At 41.3% G+C, this 16,895-nt stretch overlaps 1 protein-coding gene across 1 annotated transcript in view; it reads left to right on the plus strand.

The window, feature by feature from the left end:
- Window positions 1-16,895, plus strand: part of LOC310990388 (uncharacterized protein) — a gene marked incomplete at both ends in the record, with an annotated part of 56,226 nt that overhangs the window by 14,028 nt on the left and 25,303 nt on the right. Inside the window, 2 exons of the mRNA XM_083977734.1 lie at window positions 11,010-11,052; window positions 11,682-11,831. Coding sequence (XP_083833860.1) covers window positions 11,010-11,052; window positions 11,682-11,831 — 193 coding nt within the window. The remainder of the gene's footprint in view (window positions 1-11,009; window positions 11,053-11,681; window positions 11,832-16,895) is intronic.

The raw sequence follows: 16,895 nt of genomic DNA on the forward strand, positions 1-16,895 counted from the left end.
TCCGACAAACAGTCAGACAGAGAGAAAGTGTGTGCGTTGCCATGGTGACGTTGCCATGGTGAGGTTACCATGGTGAGGTTACCATGGTGAGGTTGCCATGGTGAGGTTGCCATGGTGAGGTTACCATGGTGAGGTTGTCATGTTGAGGTTACCATGTAACTGTTGGCTGGTGGCTTTAAGGTATGGTGGCAGCTTTAATCATAGGCTTTAACTGCTCTGTGACACCCTCAAACAGATCTAATGTACGACAAATCTGTACTTAGTACGAGCAAAAGGTTTACATTTTCCGAACCATAAGACCTTGCTGAACGCGTCCATGTCACTTAGGTGTTTCTAGAGTAAAAATTGTTGATTGTGTCGCAGGTTGGAAACTTTGGGACGTTTAGAAAATCAGCGCCTACTTTTGAATGGGAGTCAATGAGAGGAGAGAGGGAACTGGCCACACTCAGAGGCTCCGAGTTTAAATTGTGTTCGTCTCTCTGGTTTTTTGAGCACATGAAGAGATCGAGGATGAGCTTGTCTACAAACGTGGCGGAAATTATGTGTGTAGAGTGTAATCTGTGGCCGTGCTGACAGGATAGAGAGAAAAATGTGAGAGGATTTTTAGACCCTCTGTCACTCTGCCAACTGCCAACGTCCGAACATTCCGTCCCATTGACTTTCATGTTAAATCTGAATTTTGTCAAAAATTTTAATGATTTTAAAACTATACATATATCTGAAACTGTTGAAGATATCAATAAGCTGAGATATAGCTGAATAGTTGAAAGGTTTGTGAACAGTTTAAAAGTTGAATGAAGTCTGTAGCTGAAAGTATGCTGAAGCTATTAGAGGCTGAATGAAGCAGAAGATTTGAAGAGTTTGAAGACTGTTTCAATTCATTTCCTATGGGAGAAAAATTGCACAAAAAGTTAAATATTTTAAAAAGTATAAATAGTATGAAAGAGAAAAGTCATAGCACAAATGTCCGGAAAAAGCTGCACGTTTTGATATATGAATTGTTGAAATAGCACAAAGTATGAAGAAGGAGTTAGATCCTGAAAAAGAGCGGAAGAAGTAAGAATAATAAGTATAAAGATTTGAATAACAATAGTGTGAATGCTTCCAGCATTCACACTAATAAGAAAAAATCCACACAATAACAGTAGTGCCCGGGCTTCGCCCGGGCACTGGTCCCTGCAGCTATTTCATAGCTGTTGGGACCAGTGCCCGGTGCGATTGCCCGTGGCCCTAATTAGTGTATTTGATACTTCAGTTGACAGAAGGAACTAAATTTGAATGTAGCTACATTTTTGAAATATCAGTCTCTTTGGTACTGAATTAGTATGTTTTATTAGGGCCACGGGCAATCGCACCGGGCACTGATCCCTACAGCTATGAAATAGCTGCAGGGACCAGTGCCCGGGCAAAGCCCGGGCACTACTGTTATTGTGTGGATTTTTTCTTATTATTTTTCCACTTCCGGCCAACTTTCGGTTCGCTACTAGTCCTGCAACTCGAAGAGTTGCAGGCCAAATTATATATCAAAACGTGCGGCTTGATTGGGATCGGTGTGCTATTACTTTTCTCAACAGTATACGAATTTTTCGCGACATAAGTCGCGAAAAACCGTGCAAAATTTTTGCATTGAAATGAATGGGACGGGCGGGAAAAAAAGAGCGAAAAAGACCAATCATTGGAGTTTAACAAACGTCTACTGCTCAGGCATACTTTCACCTAGAGACTCCATTTAAACTTTAAACAGTAGACACAAGTCTTGTGTATTGGCGTATTACTCCACGTTTTGATAGGTCATATAGTTTTTGATCAATCCCTGTTCAATGACCATGATCATTTTTGGAGAAATTATGAGATTATAATGGGTGTGTATTGCACGGAATGTTCGTGTCAGAGTGCGTGACATCATCGGTTAGAGTGGGAGAGATGCCAGAAAAACTCCAGATTTTTTCTCTTTCCAAACTCGGCCCGGCCACAATTTACACTCTACACACATAATTTTTTCAGAATTTGTAAGACAAACTTGTTATCTCTCTTATCATCTGCTCAAAATATCAGAGAGACTTACAGAATTTAAACTCTGAGCCTCTAAGTGCGGCCACGTCTGTCTCTGCTCCTCATTGAGTCCAATACAAATATTTTCTGAGAGAAGCAGAACGGCCTGATGTTTTAAAACTGCCAGCGTCGCCAAAATATTTACTGTAGAAACACCAAATCGTACCAACATTTTCAGTAAGTCCTTAGAGCAACGTTGATCTGTGTTTTGTTCTGATAGGAGTTACCGTTTTGTCATGCTAAGCCTAATTGTGAGGCCGGTGCAGAGGCAGAAAATGGCTCTTTTTCTCCACGTTTCTGTCTGTCTCAGCCTGCGGGGGCCCCTATCGCCGTGGTAACCTCTTTGATCCTCAGGCCAGAGCTCGTTAACTTCATAAACAATCCACCTGGCGCTCGTTTAAATGTTTATAAACACCGACACAGCTAAATCAGACTGACACAGGATGCAGCTACTAACTAACTATGTGTCAAGTCAGTCACACACACACACACAGACTCTAGAGCCAGCTTCATGTGATTACAGTCACACACACACACACACACACACACACACACACACACACACACACACACACACACACACACACACACACACACACACACACACACACACACACACACACACACACACACACACACACACACACACACAGTTAACCTAATGTGATTACAGCTCCTCCATATCAGTGCTTATAGAAAGATGATCACGTGTCTGTCTGATCAGCTCTGTCTTGACCTTAAGATCGTGGGTTTGATTCCCATGTTGACAGAGATGGCACAACCCGCAGTAGCTCCCGTGGCCCATTCAAAATTTCCCGAGAGGAAATTTTCTAGTTAGGATTGTAATTGTAGCCTATATAATAATAATAATGACAATAATAGTAATAATCAATAGCAATTAGCAATAGTTTTTAAAAAAAATTAATATTAGTATAAGTATAGAAGTAGTAGTACTGCCAGTATTGTATAGTGGTTGTAGTTTGCATTATAATCGATTATAGTAGGGCCCGAAGACATTTTTTCGCTTAGGGCCCCATTTTGGTCAGGGGCAGCCCTGCATATGCTGTCCAGACATTAAAAATAAATGTGTTAGACCTTTTGTGTTGTTGCTGTGGCCATAGATACGAACCCCATTGCTGCCCAAGTTTCTATCATAAAACTTATGTAAAAACTTGTTTCTATGAAACACTGGGTTGGGTACATCCTGTGTACATGGGACGTGCAGATGTCTGAGTAAGTGTAAAAACCCAAGGCAATGACATGTAAATGTATGCACTGTGGCTATTTATCGAGAACATTTTAACTTTCTCCTTCATCTGCTGGTTTGGTGGCCTGTCTGTAAGAGACAAAAACAGCCTTTGCAGCATCGTATTTAGATTTAAAAGCCTCTTTTACAAGAGTGACCTGGCTAAGAAAGCAGTGCACAAAACAACACCATATACAAACGGTATAAAAATTTACAAATTAAAAATTACAGAGGGCAAGCACAAGAGTCAATGGATCTACGTTCCTCGATCCTTTAAATCTGATTTGAATTCCCCCAGGCCAATGAGTTCAGTCAGTCCTACTACAGTAAATCCCTCTGCAGGTCGTTCCAGCTTGAGGGGGCAGAAAATTTAAATGCCTAAAGATCTGTTCTAAAATAATTGGCGTCCAGCAGAGGGACTTGGGTTCCTTGTGGGAGAAGCAGGTGGTTCAGAAAGCTAATTCACTTGAATTCATTAATTAATTCACTTGAGAGCAAAGCAAAAACAACCTGAGTCGCATACATAGACAAAAGATTAGAAAAATAAAAGAAATGGAACTACATGCATATATACAGGGGTGATAGTAAAAGAAAAATCCTGAGCCTGAACTTTTTTTCCTTGGGAGGTAAGCGAGCCCCTAAGCCAAAATATATGCCCCGATCAACACAATTGTCAAGCGCCATCCAGGGGTGTGATACCCTGGGACAACATTTTGATAAATAGTCCATTAAATTAGATATTCTGATGACCTTTGTGGATATAAATGTACATTTTTCAGACATGAGATGAACAAACCCAATACAAGCCTATATTACAGTAGCATCTTAATTGTGTAGAGCATCAGAGCTCTTGGGACCCTGGGCCCGGTAGGCCTGTTCAGTAATCCATCCCTGCTTTTAACTAGTCACTTACCTGCATGCATATTGCTTGTATAGCATACTGAGACTACGGATACTACAGCCATAAAAAAGGTCAGTGGGTGACAATTATAATACTCAAAAGTAAACTAGAAATTGAATGAATGAATATTGGATTTATTTACAGTATTGATTAGGAGCCAAACCATTGACTAAAGGGCATGAGCAAGGAGACATTCAATTTTCTGAAAAATATGCACAATGTATTCTAAATATTTTTTCAAACAGCTACAGTGCAACAAAACCTTACTGTATGTAATACTACAACTACTAACAATAAGTAGCAATCATTTAAAGTGCTTCAAGACAATTTGCTATTAAGAGAATAATAAGTATTAAAGCAGAAGTGAGTGATCCGGTCGTTTTCGCTAATGCTGCGTTCCAGGCAGGCTTTTGAAATCCTAAATTACAGCTTCAAGTCACAACTTACGACTTTGTAGCGTTCCAGGCGACCCACTCGTGTTTTTCCGACCTGTTTTACCGGTGAAAGTCACTATAACGGCCACTCGTAACTTCCGACCGGTGAACTCGTACCAGATCGAACTGGTACCACTTCACGGTCGGAAAAATACGAGTTTCCTTGAACGCACCATAACAGTCCTCGTCGCTACGTCACCACATTCACGGCGTTCCTTGGCTGCACACACAGCCCTGCATGCCGTTCTCTCTCCTCATTGGATAAAAACTGTAGGATACGATAAATGTTTTCTCTTCGGCTCAGAGCAGAGCAGAGGGACTGAGAGACCCGTGTTTCAGTCCAAACACTCTATGTAAGTGATTGCTGTCGGAAGATATAACTATTTAAGACTTATATTAACACAAATATATCACTCACTTCTGCTTTAAGTAGTAGTAGTAGTAGTAAGTAATAAGAGTGGACCTGTTGGTCTGATAAAACTGTTGGAGCGCTCCACCTGAAGCACCCAAGCTACCAAACGGCTGATCTTTAAATACCAGCGCTCACGCCGGGTACACATCGGACGAGGAAGCGCCACGAATAACCACAAATAGCCAAGAATCACAGCTGTGTTGTTCACATCAGATGCACCGGGGCATGCACCCCCGCGGCCAGCTCGTGCCCTGCAGGGATCGTTTTGGCGTCTGGTCTATTTTGTGCCTGAGCCGCGAGCGATCGCGTCAAGCCGGGCAGGAAGTCAAACAAATAAACACGAGAGAATCCGGTCAATTTTCAAACCCTTTTCAAAATAAAACACTGCGATTAACAAACACTAGAGGTCAATGTGTGTGCATTTGTAGCCTATTTGTGTTTATTTAATCTAAACAACCCCCCAAGACAAAACGGCTAGGGGAAACACTGCTACTGGTGTGATTTTGAGTGAAAGCGCCTCTCGGATCTACGCGAACGCGAGCCTGATTTTTTTTTTTTTTTCACAAACACCTCGGTACGCCGGAGACACCGCCGGAGACACCGCCGGAGCGCTATCACCCCTGCATATAGCGATGCATGGTGACAAACAAAAGCTACTGAGTAGTACCTTTAATGCAGGAGTTTATAGTGTTGATGAGCTCATACCCAGTACCAGTTCTCTATTTTGTGGCACATGAGAATCATTCTGCTTTTTGCACCTGCAAATCAAAAAAAAAAGAAAAGAAACGTTGGGGTAACTTTTATGACTCTCTCACTATGGCTCGCAATACTCACACACCTAACGCAAAGTAGACTCTGCATTCTGGATTCTCCTTTCTGCGCCAGGAATCATGCAAGTTATACCATACTGGGGCCTTTTTAGGAGAGTGAGAAAAGGAGAAAACACTTGAAGCTGAGAGGTGGACAAAAGTTAACCTCTTTCTCTCCTTCAGGATGATTACACTAAATGAAACATCTTAGAAATATAACCTTTTTAAGCAGGACAAACAGTAATACAGTATTAAAGCAAATAAACATCAAAACAAAAGTGATTATACTTTGATATCAAAATAATAAAATAATCCATTCTTTGACTTTATATATATTAACGGTGACGTAATATTCTTTTACAGGTCCCGTTGTTTCTTAACCCTTACGTCATTTGTTATGAAAAATGCCACCACGGTTTATGACGATTGTGTTGTGCCACTCCACACAGTTATGTGACAGTGGCTTAAGTGCCTTGGCCCCCTGTGTATATGTACTGGTCTGCATATTGTACTCCTGTCTGTCGTCTGCTGCTTGTTGTTATGCCATGGTTGTTGTTTGCGGGGTTTTTAATGCCAGAACGGCCCACCGTGGAATAATAAAGTTGTAAACTAAACTAAACTGAACTGAACTGAACTATGAATACTTGTTGTGTTAATCACACTGAGCGCCAGTTGTGAAATACTAGCCTTGCAGTTTCCTCTTACTGTAATTTGCTTTCTGCAGTATTTTCACAGTAAAAGTGATCAACTTCATGTCACTGTCAACCCACTGCTGTGCAGCATCTGTGTTAATACCAACCCTCCAAAGCTCGGACGTGTCCATGGGTCACCTGTGCTGATCAATATGTTGAAACATCTACCTGGACTGGTTTTTGGTGAGTAACATGCTACTGATTGTGTTTGAGAATATGTATGTTGCACTCACTTATTTATTCATTTGTTCAGGACAGAAAGCATAGATTCAGTTAAGCATTTTTTTTCATGCTAAACTCTTAAGACTTAGAGTTTAGGGTTAACCACAAAACATGAAATTACTTAGAGTCTAAGTAATTTCATGTTTTGTTTTGTTATTTCTTTTTTCTTTCCTTTTTTTCTTTCTTAATTAAAGAAATACATATTTAACATCTGTTACTAAAATGTAAAATGTAGTTCTATCTTGCTAAAATTATTTGGGAATTTAGACTTTACAGTCACATTCAGACACCATACATTGATTCAATCTGTGGGAATGCGGATATTCTCATGAATCATCTAGATGAACTTGAAAAGTACCAATTTACAGTTTTCTACTATATTTTTATTCAAGTAGAAGAAAACAAGACTTTTACTAAACAGGGAAACAAAAGAGCATTTCAGAGAGAATATGAAATCAAATACTTGCAGTATATTTATGTTGAGTATCAAAATGAATGATAAAAAAAAGCCCCAAAAATATATATATAAAAAAAAATTGGTGTTAGGAAACTCATACTTACTGGATATATTCACATCTGTAGCTGTAGTCAAATTATTCAGAACTATGGCTATGAGAATGCTGGAAGATGGTGATAAATAATTAAAATATAATTGGAACTACATGTACAGTAAATCTGAATAGATGTTTAACTTTTTTTTCTGCCCTACAGTCTCTTTTATCTTGACCTCATCTTCAGCTGCTGCAGGTAAGCCCATTGTCCTGTAGGATACAGAATTAAATATGGTATACTGGCATACACAAAAAAGGAATCACAACTGCGTCCACACACACACTTACACAAACAGACACTTCATAAATGCTGATACATATAAATTACCCAGTTGATCAATGTTTTTCTTATGATCAGTCATGACAAGGGATTAAAAAAAAGAGAATAAGAGGAACTTCTCTGACACAGAGATCAAGGTGCTTACAGTATGCATTTCAGGAGCCTGATGGCATGCACCATAACTGAGCACATACAATATGTGTCTGCTGCAAGGTTATAATAGTTTGGGATTTTTAGTTTTATTTAGTTTTTACTTCTTTTTCTCTAATTCAGTTAGTTTTAATTAGTTTTTAGAGCAGGTTTGTTAGTTTTAGTTAGTTTTATTTTTTTTCTAAACGCTTAGTTTTTATTAGTTTTAGTATTAGTTTTAGTTTTTTCATACTTTGGGTTATTTGTTTGTTGAAGGATTCAAAAAGATCAGAGCAAGTATTGTGTAATAAAACTCAAATGTGTTCAGTTACTGCAGTTTTTTGACATCAGTAAAGTATAATAGGCCTACAGTAGCCTACCTCGCATGTTGTATTGTATTTAACATAAAGTAGCATAAAGTGAACACAGCAAATGTTTTGGACATAGTGCAGAGCCAGACAGCTGACTTCTCCACCTCAGCTTGATGCTGATGTGCTTAGCTTTTCTATGTTAACCTTACAATGCCTTCTGTGCATAAGAACTGGTTCAGGATGAGGCATTTGTATTCGAATAAAATTCAAAATAGGTGTAACTAATAATATAAAATCGCACTCACTCACACACTGCCTCTGTCTTTCCTGTTCGCTCCCGAGGAGTGTGTGTGTGGAGGGGGGGCGGGGGGGTATTTTACTGTTGGTTCTCTCTCTCACACACACACACACACACACACACACACACACACACACACACACACACACACACACACACACACACACACACACACACACACACACACACACAGTCTTTCTGCTCTCTGAGTGGGCAGCTTGTCTGTTCTTCTGAGCTCCCAGATGTTCACGGATCTGGGCTGCTACATTTCAGTTCTCAACAGGCCTGTCAGGTCAACCTAATCGGTAGCGCGGGCTTGGACCGGGTCTGGCCGCGTCTGGTCCGGGCTTCAACACACGTGTCGGACCGTGTCTGGTTTAATCAATACAAGGATAAACATCGCACATGATTTCAACCATAGAGCTCTGCAAGCATAACTAACCGATCCCGAGTGTCTTTCTAAGGGACGTTTGGTCACGGGAAGTGACGGACCGTGAGGTGCTGTGTGGTGCCAGCTCACGTACAATTGCTCGAGTGAAATAGCCTGAATCGATTTCATATCAATCCGAAATTGACAAAGACGAAAATGAAGGGAATTTGATCTATAATTTCAGTATGTTTTAGTTAGTTTTGTAAACGCACAATACAGTTTCAGTTAGTTATCGTTTTTTCATTTGATTATAGTTTTTATTTATTTCAGTTAACGAAAATGTTTTTTCAATTCTAGTTTTCGTCATTTCGTTCGCTTTCGTTAACGATAATAACCTTGGTCTGCTGGTTAAAAAAAGTCTTCATTAGAATTACAATAATACTTTATTTCATTTAGATTTATATAATATTTAAAATTAAGAATTAACATTTAGATTTAACATTTAAAGCAGAAGTAAGTGATATATTTGTGTTAATATAAGTCTTAAATAGTTATATCTTCCGACAGCAATCACTTACATAGAGTGTTTGGTCTGAAACACGGGTCTGTCAGTCACTCTGCTCTGCTCTGAGTCGAGGAGAAAACATTTATCGTATCCTACAGTTTTTATCCAATGAGGAGAGAGAACGGCATGCAGGGCTGTGTGTGCAGCCAAGGGACGCCGTGAATGTGGTGACGTAGGGACGAGGACTGTTATGATGCGTTCAAGGAAACTCGTATTTTTCCGACCGTGAAGTCGTACCAGTTCGATCTGGTACGAGTTCACCGGTCGGAAGTTACGAGTGGCCGTTATAGTGACTTTCACCGGTAAAACAGGTCGGAAAAACACGAGTGGGTTGCCTGGAACGCTACAAAGTCGTAAGTTGTGACTTGAAGCTGTAATTTACGATTTCAAAAGCCTGCCTGGAACGCAGCATTAGCGAAAACGACCGGACCACTTACTTCTGCTTTAAGTTTTAATTCAAATTTAAAACATGCTTTACGTGGATTTCTGTCTTAAATATTAGAAAAACTATAGCTAAATGTGAGAAAAGTTAGCTAAATACGTACACTTTATCAGCAATAAAGCCGTAGCTTAAATTTGACATACAGCACCCCATAACCAGGTTATATAATATATGAATATAAATATGTGTGTGTACATATCAAATATAAATGTTTTAACATGATAGCTCTTACACGCCTAATATCTGCATGCAGAGATCTCAGTGGCAGTTTCTTATTATAGATTCTAACATTTGCGTTAGAAGTGTCACACACACCCTGTGTACTGTATACATAGTGCTGAATGAGGCCCCCTAATGCTCTATGGCTGTGGCTCTGTGTTGCATTCAACTTCCAATCATGCTGTTTGTTGTCATATAGCCCATTGCATCCATGAGTACGGTTACTAAGTTTTTCAAACACTGCTGAAATTATTTTCCTAGTAATTAAGTCAAAATCCTGTTAGTATAAACTTTATTACCTCGATCTGTCCTTCATTACCTTCTTGGTATTTGATTGTGGGATCACAGAATTGCTGTCTCTTGACCAGGGTAAACTGGAACAGACTCCTGGTCGCTTTGGGCGCATGACGTCTATCCGACTACCTAGATCATGTACAAAACACAAAACAAAACACCCGGTTAATTTTCAAAATAGAATAAATAATAGATTTTGTGGGTCATGATTCCTGCTGTCCGGTGGAGGTGCAACAGTATGAATCACAAATGCATTTGATGGGTGTTGATGGACGAGGGAGCACGGAGCGGACACGCAGTACAGCCGATCCAGATCCAACAGATCCACATCCAGTGGAATTCTGGCGTAGTACGTTCACTGAATGTACTACAAGCGACATAACGTGTTGTTTACAAGTGACAGAACGTGTTGTTTACTGAACATGCTACTGAAAATAGTGTTGTGTTGTTTGCAAACATGTCCTTATGTCGCTTGCGTACATCAGAACGTCAGTTCAGTGAGCGTACTACACAGTGAATTTGGGCCTCAGGGCTGACCCATGAACTGAGACATCAGCTCAGGGACTCAGACTATGAACTGTGCAGTCAGGGCTCTTACCAAGCACTAAACGATACGGTGGAAGGATTTCTTTGAACGTATCTTTTTAATGAACTGATTCAAGTGATTCAGTACCCTCTAAAGAACAGCAGTTAGACAGAGTTTTCATGAGGCTCATTTCTGAGGAAGAATGTTAAACTGTGGTGAAAAGCTAAATCTGTGAACTGTGTCTCATGTACCTCAGGCTCTCAGGTCAGACTGGCTGGGTCTGGATCTAGAGTTACTCGGTGCTCTGGAAGAGTTGAAATCTATCACAACAACATCTGGGGAACAGTCTGTGATGACTATTGGGACTTAAATGATGCCATGGTGGTGTGCAGAGAGTTGGGATGTGGTACAGCACTGAGTGCAACTCAATCAGCCCATTTTGGTGAAGGAACTGGGCAAATCTGGCTTGATAATGTGGCCTGTGATGGAAGTGAAAGGTCTCTAAGTGAGTGTCGGCACAGAGGATTTGGGAAACATTACTGTGGACATTATAACGATGCTGGTGTCATCTGTTCAGGTGAGGAGAAACTTTTATTTATAAGATATTGGTTATTCAGGTGAGATCCAATGGTGCAGTTGTAGTTAACTTGTCATGTATTGTTTTATTCCAGAATGATTAGTTTTTCTTTGACTTGACTGAGTGCTCTATATTTGGTTGTGAGATCACAAGATTATGGTTTACCCTATGGGCTAGGATAGGGCCCAGGTCTCTCACAGGCCTACACACAATGCATTGGTATTAATGACAAACTTTCTGCTTTCCATTCAACACCTGGTCAGCACATTTGAGGATATGTTTGTGACTGCATAGCCATTGAGCTATTGGGAATTAAGCTAAACCCTGTAAACTATGTCTTATGTACCTCAGGGTCTCAGATCAGACTGGCTGGATCTGGATCTAAGGCTACTCTGTGCTCTGGAAGAGTTGAAATCTATCATAACAACACCTGGGGAACAGTCTGTGATAACCACTGGGACTTAAATGATGCCATGGTGGTGTGCAGAGAGTTGGACTGTGGTACAGCACTGAATGCAACTCAATCAGCCCATTTTGGTCAAGGAACTGGACAAATCTGGCTTGATAATGTGGCCTGTACAGGAAGTGAAAGGTCTCTAAGTGAGTGTCGGCACAGAGGATTTGGGAAACATTACTGTGGACATTATAACGATGCTGGTGTCATCTGTTCAGGTGAGGAGAAACTTTTATTTATAAGATATTGGTTATTCAGGTGAGATCCAATGGTGCAGTTGTAGTTAACTTGTCATGTATTGTTTTATTCCAGAATGATTCGTTTTTCTTTGACTTGACTGAGTGCTCTATATTTGGTTGTGAGATCACAAGATCATGGTTGACCCTATGGGCTAGGATAGGCCCCAGGTCTCTCACAAGCCTACACAGAATGAATTGGTATTAATGACAAACTTTCTGCTTTCCATTCAACACCTGGTCAGCACATTTGAGGATATGTTTGTGACTGCATAGCCATTGAGCTATTGGAAATTAAGCTAAACCCAAGGGGGCAGTTGTCGGTCTGAGAAGTGAAGTTCACTTCCGCGTTCAAAAAACTGCAATCCCCCCGGCTTCCTCTGGGGGATGGTACCGGAAGGGAGCATTCTCCATAGACCCCCATGTTAAAATCGCCGATTTTACGTCCTCAATAAACATGTTAAAAGCCTGGTACCATTACGTTTTTTGGTCTCAACTGATAGTTTCTACCCCCGCACACACACTGAGGGGGGTGAATTTTTTTAAAACTCTACCGTTTTACTGTTATTAGGTTAAAATTCTGGCCAATTAGGGCGCGGAAACGTTGAGTGACAGGTCCGGAGACCGCTGCTTCGAGGCCAGTGGGCGGGTTCTCGGCCGGCTAATGGCCGCACTGCTCCAAATATGGCAAGTCAAATCCAACATGGCGCGGTTCAAACCCCCGTAGTAGTGGCACAAAACAGACTCCCCCAAACCAATGGGTGACGTCACGGGTGCTACGTCCATTCTTTTTACAGTCTATGGCTAAACCCTGTAAACTATGTCTTATGTACCTCAGGGTCTATCCGACTGGCTGGATCTGGATCTAGAGCTACGCGATGCTCTGGAAGAGTTGAAATCTATCACAACAACACCTGGGGAACAGTCTGTCATGACCAGTGGGACTTAAACGATGCCATGGTGGTGTGCAGAGAGTTAGACTGTGTTACAGCACTGAATGCAACTCAATCAGCTCATTTTGGTGAAGGAACTGGGCAAATCTGGCTGGATGATGTGGCCTGTAATGGAAGTGAAATGTCTTTAAGTGAGTGTCGGCACAATGGATTTGGGACACACAACTGTGGACATGGTAAGGATGCTGGTGTCATCTGTTCAGGTGAGGAGAAACTTTTATTTATAAGATATTGGTTATTCAGGTGAGATCCAATGGTGCAGTTGTAGTTAACTTGTCATGTATTGTTTTATTCCAGAATGATTAGTTTTTCTTTGACTTGACTGAGTGCTCTATATTTGGTTGTGAGATCACAAGATCATGGTTGACTCTATGGGCTAGGATAGGGCCCAGGTCTCTCACAGACCTACACAGAATGAATTGGTATTAATGACAAACGTTCTGCTTTCCATTCAACACCTGGTCAGCACATTTGAGGATATGTTTGTGACTGCATAACCATTGAGCTATTGGAAATTAAGCTAAACCCTGTAAACAATTTCTTATGTACCTCAGGGTTTCAGATCAGACTGGCTGGATCTGGATCTAGAGCTCCTATGTGCTCTGGAAGAGTTGAAATCTATCATAACAACACCTGGGGAACAGTCTGTCATGACCAGTGGGACTTAAACGATGCCATGGTGGTGTGCAGAGAGTTGGGCTGTGGTACAGCACTGACTGCAACTAAATCAGCCCATTTTGGTGAAGGAACCGGGCAAATCTGGCTGGATGATGTGGCCTGTGATGGAAGTGAAATGTCTCTAAGTGATTGTCGGCACAGAGGATTTGGGACACACAAGTGTGGACATAGTAAGGATGCTGGTGTCATCTGTTCAGGTGAGGAGAAACTTTTATTTATAAGATATTGGTTATTCAGGTGAGATCCAATGGTGCAGTTGTAGTTAACTTGTCATGTATTGTTTTATTCCAGAATGATTAGTTTTTCTTTGACTTGACTGAGTGCTCTATATTTGGTTGTGAGATCACAAGATCATGGTTGACCCTATGGGCTAGGATAATAATAATAATAATAATAAACTTTATTTATATAGCACCTTTCAAAACAAATGTTACAAGGTGCTGTACAACAAGGTAACAACAATTAAAATGACAACCAGAACAAGTAAATAAAATCAAATAAAATCAGGAAAGGCTTTTCCAGAATGATTAGTTTTTCATTTTAATATAAATACATGGTAGTTCATTCAGCAGGGCTTAGGGGCTTGCTGATAAAAGGCCCCTAAGCACCCTTAGGGCCGGATTTACTAAAGGTTTGCGTGCATTAAAACGTGTGCAAACGTGATTGCACGCGCAAACACATATGTGGAACCTGATCTACTAACCGGACGCACCGAGGATTGCGTCCCTCACACGGGCAGAATAGCACGTGCGATCCATTTAGCGTGTTTGCCTTGATGAATATGTAAATATGGGCGTTTCAGCCAGAACATGCAGAATACTGGGAGGAGTAGATGCAAATAGATTTATTTAGCGTGTGCAATGTGATTTACCAAACCAGGAAGAGATTGCGGTGGCTGTTTTTGCGTCTTTATTCACCACGTCTGAAAACCATGTACTAATACAACTTTGCCAAAACGTATGCGTTTATTGATTTGATACCTGTCAGAGCCCCGTGATCTTACATCTCTGCATTTCCTCACGTCTGGGTAATTCTGTAACAGTTTTTCAGCCGTGTTAAAAGTCATTTACGCGCCGTTACGCACGGGGCACGTCTGTCCTGCAGTGCGCTCCTCTCCTCTCCTCTCACCTGGCTGCTCAGCTCCGTCTCTCAGTCCCGGTCCCGGACTGAGAGATGTCACCGCTGCCTTCACCCGTCTTTGATCCCTCTGGTCAGTGGTCAGAGCGTTTAGATCCGTGTGTCCCACCTGAGCTCTCTATTAATCCACTGGATCATTGGCGGCACACACATATTAGGTGTGTGATTGTCGCTGCAGCTGCTGCCTGTTCGTCACTATATGACGGGTTGGGCCCTGTAGCGATTTGTGTTTATTTATCTAAACAGAGCGCAAGAGAGATGAACACACATGCTGTCATTGTATGCATCGGATCAAATGTCATTCTGTCCCTTCGTCCATCCAGCTCTCTGTCCACTCTCTCCATGGCGGAAACGATTACCACGCGCAAAACCCTCATTTACATATTGCGGTTTGCACGTGTTTTCATTTAGCAGGTTACTCTTAGTAGATCACCTGTTTTGCGTGCACTAACCAAACTCGCAATATTATAGCGGGCGCAAACAATATAGCGCCCGCTATCTGGGATCTTAGTAAATCCGGCCCTTAGGGTTCAATGCAAATCTTTGGTAGTTGTAAAGTAATTATTTATAATGACCGTAACAAAAAAAAAAAAAAGGTTATTTATATAGCACCATTAAAAAGAGAGCTTACAAGGTTCTTCAGTTGAAGTGAGGTCAAACAAAAGGAGTGTGTGTGTGGAGGGGGGGGGGGGATATTATTAACTTCAAAGTAGATAAGGACATTTAGGGCCGGATTTACTAAGATCCCAGATAACGGGCGCTATATTGTTTGCGCCCGCTATAATATTGCGAGTTTGGTTAGTGCACGCAAAACAGGTGATCTACTAAGAGTAACCCGCTAAATGAAAACACGTGCAAACCGCAATATGTAAATGAGGGTTTTGCGCGTGTAATCGTTTCCGCCATGGAGAGAGTGGACAGAGAGCTGGACGGACGAAGGGACATAATGACATTTGATCCGATGCAGACAATGACAGCATGTGTGTTCATCTCTCTCGCGCTCTGTTTAGATAAATAAACACAAATCGCTACAGGGCCCAACTCATCATAGTGACGAACAGGCAGCAGCTGCAGCGACAATCACGCACCTATAATATGTGTGTGTGTGTGTGCCGCCCATGATCGAGTGGATTAATAGAGAGCTCAGGTGGGACACACGGATCTAAACGATCTGACCACTGACCAGAGAGATCAAAGACTGGTGAAGGCAGCGGTGACGTGTCTCAGTCCGGGACTGAGAGACGGAGCTGAGCAGCCAGGTGAGAGGAGAGGAGAGGAGAGGAGAGGAGCGCACTGCAGGACAGACGTGCCCCGTGCGTAACGGCGCGTAAATGACTTTTAACACGGCTGAAAAACTATTACAGAATTACCCAGACGTGAGGAAATGCAGAGATGTAAGATCACGGGGCTCTGACAGGTATCAAACCAATAAACGCATACGTTTTGGCATAGTTGTATCAGTTAGTACATGGTTTTCAGACGTGGTGAATAAAGACGCAAAAACAGCCACCGCAATCTCTTCCTGGTTTGGTAAATCACATTGCACGCGCTAAATAAATCTATTTGCATCTACTCCTCCCAGTATTCTGCACGTTCTGGGTGAAACGCCCATATCTACATATTCATCAAGGCAAACACGCTAAATGGATCGCACGTGCTATTCTGCCCGTGTGAGGGACGCGATCCTCGGTGCGTCCGGTTAGTAGATCAGGTTCCACATGTGTTTGCGCGTGCAATCACGTTTGCACACGTTTTAATACACGCAAACCTTTAGTAAATCCGGCCCTATGAGTACATAAAGTATAAAAACAAGAAAAGGATTATTAAGTCTGGCTCTATCTGATATTTTGTGGGAAATTGAGCCATACTCCTCAGTAACATTGTCCATTACTGGGACAGTGCTGGTTCATTATATCTGTTTTTTTTTTTTCTTTTTTCAAACACATTGGAAATCACCTTGTAATTTTGAGTACATTGCACAGTCATTTCCTGTTCATTTAGAAACTTTTTTGTGCATTTTTATAGTTTTTTCTTCTTCAGAATTTCACATTATTCTCGTAATTTTAATGTGATTATTCTGTCCATTTAAAATACAAAGACCAATTTT

This window comes from Trachurus trachurus (genome assembly GCF_905171665.1).
Source record: "Trachurus trachurus genome assembly, chromosome: 8".
Lineage (NCBI taxonomy): Eukaryota > Metazoa > Chordata > Actinopteri > Carangiformes > Carangidae > Trachurus > Trachurus trachurus.